The sequence below is a fragment of the Oreochromis aureus genome, linkage group 22, assembly GCF_013358895.1.
Source record: "Oreochromis aureus strain Israel breed Guangdong linkage group 22, ZZ_aureus, whole genome shotgun sequence".
Taxonomy (NCBI): Eukaryota; Metazoa; Chordata; class Actinopteri; order Cichliformes; family Cichlidae; genus Oreochromis; species Oreochromis aureus.
In genome coordinates, this window is record NC_052962.1 from 23,473,790 (window position 1) to 23,481,496 (window position 7,707).

Genomic DNA, 7,707 nt, shown 5'->3' on the forward strand with positions numbered 1-7,707 from the left:
TAGGGAAAATGAATTGCCTTCACTAAATGCTGTCTTCTTACCCAGACTGCACTTCTTAAATTTTCCCCTTAGATTTATTCCATGCAGGATTGGCACCATATATGCATAGTGCATTGACAGAAAGATGTAGTTGCAGTTATGAAAGTGCAAAATCATCCTAGATTTTCGAGTCAAAGCAGGAGACACACGGAGGCAATGGAGAGACATCATCTGTAGGTGCAGAAGTAGATCAATGAACTCATCTCACACACTGGGGCAGCTGACTGTGAGAGCACGACATCCTCAACACATCTTCATTTGTTTTGCGATTTTCGAGTATAGGGTCACGCTTTAAAACCAGCTGCACAAACTGATGAATGACCTCCCTTAGGTTTCAAAGAGATGTGAGGGGCACTTCCTAAAATCTGACCTGCATGGGCTCATCCGCTCAGTGTCCACTTCAGTCATGCAGGTTACCACGTTTTCTGCAGAAGAGCTAAACTACTGTGAACTGAATACTTAGATTGAGTTCACATTGCAGTATCTTATCAGCGATATGAGTGTTTAAGTTTTCCATTACCAAATCGTATGAAAACCTCAATAGGATATACAACAGCCCCATTTTGGGACCTTTCTCATTAAATTTGAGTTACAGAGCCAGTCATCCTTTAATCAATAGATTAACAGTAACACAAAACAATGTTTTTGGTGTATTTCTAATATCCTCAAAGACTTTTCTAACCACCTGCATTTAAGAAAAAACTGTCTCCAATAAATTCCATTTCCCAAACTGCAAATATACTTTATACAAGCTGTCTTTGAAGCAGAGCAGTGGTAGGTGTAATTAAACAATCCAGTATTTTTGGTGAAACCAGCAGCAGGATGCTAATGCTCTGAATTAGGATGTAACAGCTCACATCTAAATGAATTCTCACCCACAGGATGAATCATAATGACTGAACTCATAACTTTTCCTCTAGTATCAGAAATAGGTCACAATTTTAATTTGTTGTACTTTTAATTTAGGGAAAAAAAAATACCTGCAAAACAAATGACTTTAATATATTTTGTGTTTAACGTTAATTACCAAATATTAGCACGACACACAGTAATCTTATATGAGTTTCTATTTAATTCAAAGCCTCGCTTTGAGCGAGCATAGCCTCACAGCGCATCTACAGACTGTTAGTTTTAAATTAAAAGAAATTACAGACAAATAATAATAGTTCTGAAAGATAAACGCTTGGCAATGCAACTCAAAGAGCAAAAGTTGCCAATAAAATGTCAATACACAAGAGCTGCAATGTGGTGCAACTGAATGAAATATTTCTTTTCAAGCAGAAAAATGGACTGGATTTATCAATTTATCTTCGACAGAGTCAGGACTTGCCAGCAGTGTGCAACCCTAAAACCTGGGTGGAGGCTGTAGAGGACACAATTCAGAGCAGGCTTGGCATGGCCAGCTGGTCTGTCTCTGCATATCTGGGCTGAGTCGAGCCTCCTATCAGCAGGACACACGATGATCCGTCCCTGTCTGCCTGCTAGCGTATGTTACTTCTAACAAGAGCCAGGAGTATCTAGCTTACAGGACCTCTGGGAGGTTACCTAATGTTATTGTAGCTATTTGCAGCATTTATAGGCATTCACACTGCCCTAGATTGGCAACCCAGTGTCCTGTAAGTATCAAAGCAGCAGTGAAAGAACAGTAAGCTGACCCATGAGTGACTTTTTAAGCAGTGTTCACCTCCTTTTATGCAGTAATGATGCACTTTATATTAGGATTAAATGTATTTTTAATGCAGCAGCACTGTTTAAAGTGCCCTTTATGCTCTTTTCTGCTTTAGTGCCTGCAAAAGCATTAGCAGGGTGAGACTGATAGGGCCGATAAGGAGAAAACACCTTGGTTACACAGAACAAGATGGCGTCTCAGGACCAGTTGAGACACGTTTTGGTCCCCTGCCATCAGCAGCGGTTGGGGTGTGGTCTTCTCTTCCCGAAAAGCCCTGTCATACACTCTCTGTCACCACTGCCAGGGTCATCTGTTTTGTTCCAGCTCATGCTTTGGTTTCCTGTCGGTGTCACTTAGTCATTTTCACCCATTTTTATTCATTCGTACTTTCACACATCTTTTGTTCTGCGCTTTTAATTCACTCGCGCTCTCTGTATCTATCTCCTGTTTCAATTTGTCCCCAAGTGACTCTCGTCCCGTTATTACCGCTCCTCACAGTTTCTGTATCTGTATCAAATGTATCAAATCTCCATCTTTTTCAGCTCTGAGCCCTCAATAACTCCATTTCCATCTCTCTTTCTGTCCGTCTCTAGATGGGTTTGAGGTTTTGCTGTGAAATGTGTGGGTGGGGAAAAAAAAGAAGTCTTTTCTGTGCAGAAAAATGATAACCTATCATTTTTCAGTCTTGGTTCTCAGCCTGTTGAAATGGATTTGCTCCCAGCAGTGTCACAGAGTGTCTCTAGAAATGTTTTTTATAGTGTCTCAAGGTCTCAGTGGGGCCATGCTGTGGGCACAACCCCGTGGCCTGGCCCCCTCTCACCGTCTGCCTCAGTCCCCATTAGGTTTCCTCCAATTTTTTGGGCTCCTCACACAATTTGGTCGATGCTTTTCACCTTGCCGCTTTGGAGCAGAAGGTGAAGAACAGTCTGTGCACTTTTGTCATCTTTCCCAGCCTCTCTTACTGTCAGACATACCAATTATGAAAAGCTGGAAAGCGGCTCTCTTACCCCAAAGATCACCTGCACAAAAACCGCAACAAAAGGATTTGAAGTTTTCCACTTATTCACTTTACAACACAGAGAGATTTTAGTTGACTTTGACACATGAACAAGTCTACGGAATGATCCACTTTGTATTACGAGACTGAATAGCTACTTTAAATATTGCATGGCAAACCGGCTTCGTATCTTCAATGTGAAAGAGAACAGAATCTCGAATCTGAATTTCTAATACTGCAGATCAAATTGAGGTCTTAAAGAGATCTGCTAATGTAGGTGATACAATGATCATAGGGCTGTGCAAAGCTTTGATTTCCTTAACAATAAAGGTAAAATATGTAAGCAGTCAGGTTACGCCTACATTTTTATTTACCATAGCCATGTTTATATTGCTAGTAGCCCTGCATGGAAAAGGCATGTGGTGATGAGACAAAGCTGTATATTATTAAGAAACATATCATGACTATCTACATGTAAAAGAATGGAGATGCTGTTTGTTTGCTGTTTGCCTTGTAAAATGCAATCTTAGAGTCCTACTGCCAACCGCACAGTGCTGAGAAGTTTTCCAGTGAGTAAAATTCTTTGTACATTTTATATTTGTATCACTGATACCTAAGGTAGTACATCTCCACCACAGCAGTTTGCCCTACTGTTGTCTCCCTGCTAATTCAAAATTTTGGCAGATCTTGAGCGTTGTTATTTTTATGACACATTAATTGTCACCTGTGTTTGTTTCCCCTGGTGCACATACAGTATACCTGCACAGCAAGCCAGGAAATTGAGCAAAGAATAAAATGAAATGTAGTTCTACAGAAAAAAGAACCTGCCTTTCCTATTTTTTAAATTGTTCTTTGAGAAAAGCTAACAGTGGAGGAACAATAATGGGACTTGAGTCACAACTTCAGACTAGCGACAGAGGATAATCAGCTCTCGATTTCATTTTTTCCCCCTCCAGTCATCTGGCAGCTGCAGAGCCCAGGTAACAATTTAAGGCCTGTTACTGCTGCTCCTCTAAAATGCACTGCCTAATAACAGCTCTCAAAGTTGACAAAGCTGAATCTTTAAGAAGTCAATTGAAATGCAAAGGAAGCTCTCCACATATTTCTCACGAGAGGAGCGAAGCTCTCACCTCTAAGCCAAAAAGAGTATGCAGACAGACAAAATGAATTACTGTCCAATCATTATTATAGATTTTGCACAGTGTGTCATGTTACTTTACTCTATCAGGTGCATCCTCTCCTGTGAATACTGCCACTTAAGCACCAAACAGCAGCGGTTTTGATGGCAATCACTTCACATTTAGGACAAATGAATTGCACAGAGATGTTTTAAAAGAGCATTAAAGTATTTTATGTCATTCGGGGTGGCTTTCATAAACATCTCTATCTCTGAATCAGATTACACCTACATAGATTTGCTGTTACGTAAACGCAAAAGTCAGGAATGGAGCTTATCTTCTGCATGTTTTAAAGAAGGGATAAAACGGCACAAAACACTCTGCGCTGTTCACCTATCTAACATCTCTGGCCTATTCCGAGGTATACTTTCATCCCAACAACCCACGTCTTCAAAGTTGGATTTGGGGAGAGTGAAAACAAAGGAAAGTGATCAACTACTGTACATGTGGCTACGAGTAAGAACATAACGGCATACAGAGGGAAGCCTTTGGTGTATTTGCCAAAGTAGAAGATTTTCTGGTAAATGAGAGGTTTGTCTTTCATCCAGTCTGCTCCAGCAACAGCTTGCAGACATTCATGGGGGGTGACGTTGCAAGGCATGATGGGGCTGCAGCCAAACAGCACAACGGGCAGAGCCTGCACAGAGAGAACTGCCAACTCTTTTGCATTTGTTCAGAAGTTATGGGAGCTTTTGAAGCACTATAATGATGCCTTTGGCCAGGCTACGCTTTGTTTATGCGCAGCAGGCACTCACTGGAAATGAGCAGAGGCAGCCTTTTTAAAGCTTTCACAAAAGAACTGCAACTGCCAAAATCACATTTACTTCAGAACTACAGACTTAGCTTTTTTTTTTTTTTTTTTTTCCAATTTATGAACCAAACTTCTGTGTGGGAAGACGTGGAACTGCTGTGTAGCGTATAGTTCGTCATTAACAACGACAGACAGATACAGATCAGTCTTTCACACAGAGGGAGGCATTGAACAGTTGATATAAGCCCCCAGGCAGGAATTCATCATACACAAAAGCACTCATGCATATACTCATTCAAACCAACAAAGACACATTTCTAGACCAAAAAAAAATGAGGAAAATAGATTTAATGAATTCTCAGCGTTACCTTCAGGGTACAACTCTCAAACTGGACAATGGAATGTACATTCCTTTACAGATAAAATCTAATCCACCTACAGCGACAAGCAACAATCTCCAGACGAACACAACAAGGTCCAGCGTGTGCTGCGCTACTCTGGAGCCGAGGCTGATTGAAAGCATCTGAGATTTCCCAGTGGAAGCGGTCTTTAATCAGATTGGTGCAATGCGAGCGTTTGTTGGCATTACAGTGAACAGCAACTGTGTACAGATGATAATTTAGCATAAAGAGTAACATGAAAGCAACTGTATGGCGTTAACAGCCAAAGACACCACCATGTGTGTTTACTGTTTGGACTTTCTTTCTGGTGTAAGATGTGCTAATCAGTCAAACCACATTACACAAACAGATTAGAGCAAAAATGATGCTGGATATAAACTCTGCTACAAAACCCTTTCCCCCTCCGTTCTTGACATTTATGAGTTAACCAGAAAAACATTCATTAAACCATTCATTTCTCGGGCTTCAGCCACAGTAATGCATTTTAATTTAAAGAGCTTTGACTTTGACTGAATAAGCAGTTTTAGAGATGATCTACGTCTACATTAAGTGCCAATTACACACGCTGGGCAAGGGTACCAATCAGAAGGGTGAAATTACTGCAGAGGAATAACAGCAATGACATAAAGAAAGCCCAAAGATTGCTTTAGTTGGACCTACAATCAGGTGTAAGTGTGACTGAATATAATGCAAAAGCATAAGAAAGCCAGGTATTATCCATCAAAGGCAGAAGCTGTGGCTTTGGAGAACAGAGTCAAGCTTTGACACGTTTTGGCCTAACTTTTGTGGCCCAATCAGAAAGCAACTGCTGGCTTTTGCGTCATCACTTCCAAAATGTTTCTGCATGTCCTGCAGTTTTTAACTAAGAGTCCTGCGATGCTGAGGTAATGTGGATTGGCTTAGTAAAAGTTATACATTTCGAAATTTAAAAAACAAAATATGTATCAGTGTGGCTCTTTCCTCATTTTTTGAAACATCCTGGATAAACAGCCAATTGATAAAACACAGTCGTGAATGAGACTCCTGATGTTCAGGAAGATGTCTCCAAAACAAGACCCTTTTTTTCAGGAATACACACTATGTGCATAAGACAATAGTCCGTGCTTTTCTCCTCTCAGTCCCAGAAGTTTACACATAGTGCCCTTTTAATCTCTACATTTTTAAACCTTTTCTCCTTAAGTCCTCTTTGGCTTCTTTTATTTGCTCCTGTAGCTCTTTCGCCGCCTCCTCACAGTCATTGAAGGTGGCCACCCTGTATCCCACAGTGGCCAGAGAGTAGCAGCCAAATGAAATCAGCAGGTAGAAAGGCATCGGCCAGGCGACCTCTCTGTAAGTCTGCGGGAGGCTCAGGTCCAACAGGTCAAAAGTGACCAAAGCCCAGAGTGCGCCCAGCAGCGACACACCGAACAGCCACTGCAGAAGTTTGGTCATGATGAAAGCTGCCGACGGGATTTCAGGGGAGCAGCCAGAGAACAACCTGACAGGGAAAGCACTGGATTAGCTTAGCTTTAGCACACTGTAAATGCAACATGTTAGCCGTTTTGGCTACAACGCGCGCGAGAGACAAACAGCAGTTGGATAATTAGAATAGAAACAGCCATAAAAACGCAATACACTTAATAACAATTCATCATTCATTTCGACCTTTAAACCATTAAATCTTTTCAAAAATAATCCGATTTGTTTACCTCTTCTCAAACGCCACCTCAGCTATGCGCACATTAATGACGTTAAAAGGCCGCGGTGCCTTATGGGAAATGGAGTTAATGACGGAAATGGCTCTGGGTTTCTAACAGAGGGTGAGTTTTTATCTGGATTCTTTTTTTAAATAAATATAACATTTTTGTAACATTTTGATTAAACTTTTCTTAATTTATATTTATACGTTTTATTATGCACAGCACTGTGCATAATAAACCCCTCATTCACCCCTCATTTCTTTAGATTTTCTTTCCAAGGAGCCAGACATCCCTATAATTATTTTTAAAGTGGTCTTAAGTAATACTTCTTAACGCTTTCTGAAAGTCTTTCAGACTTTTCCCAATCATTCTACCTAACCAGGATTTTTTTTTCAGCTCTGAGCTCGAATGACCTAACAAAGACTTGGCACCTAACTCAAGGAATGAGCCACGGGTGTGTCTACACAGACAACATAGTAACAAGTTGTTTGTTTGTTTTTTACTTTTTATTAGCAGCCTATCACAAAAACACATTTGTGTCCATTTCTTTATTTCAGTCTATGAAAAAAATTCTTGAAGAAGGGAAACAAGGAGAAAAGACTGAGGTGTAACAAATTACTCAATAACTGGGCTGAAAATCAGTGGCAACAGGTCTGACTGAGTGATGAATCCAGATTTGACATTTATGGTTTAAATCATCATCAGTATGTAATGACGAGGTTGGGGGATAGGTACAATAGTGAGTGTCTACAGCCATCTGTAAAACATAGTGGAGGCTCTGTCATGGTTTGGGGCTCCATTTCAACCAGTGGGGTTGGAGATCTTCTCAAAATTGATGAAATTATGAATGCAGAAATGTACCAGATTTTGGTACTCCATTTTTGAGCATGGGAATGAGCCCAAAAACATTGCCAATGCAGTAAAAGCATACCTGGAGAGAAAACACACACAATGGAACAATATGAGTCATGGATTGGCCTCCCCAGAGTCGGG

The 7,707-nt window shown here is 40.7% G+C and overlaps 1 protein-coding gene across 1 annotated transcript; it reads right to left on the bottom strand.

The window, feature by feature from the left end:
- Positions 1-4,963: 4,963 nt before the first annotated feature.
- Positions 4,964-6,792, bottom strand: dpm3 (dolichyl-phosphate mannosyltransferase subunit 3, regulatory). Its single transcript, XM_031739541.1, has 2 exons — positions 6,724-6,792; positions 4,964-6,512 (listed from the first exon to the last, which is right to left on the bottom strand). Exon 2 carries the CDS (start codon positions 6,464-6,466, stop codon positions 6,188-6,190), a length of 279 nt encoding a protein of 92 aa, XP_031595401.1. The 5' UTR covers positions 6,467-6,512; positions 6,724-6,792; the 3' UTR covers positions 4,964-6,187.
- Between the last annotated feature and the right edge of the window lie 915 nt (positions 6,793-7,707).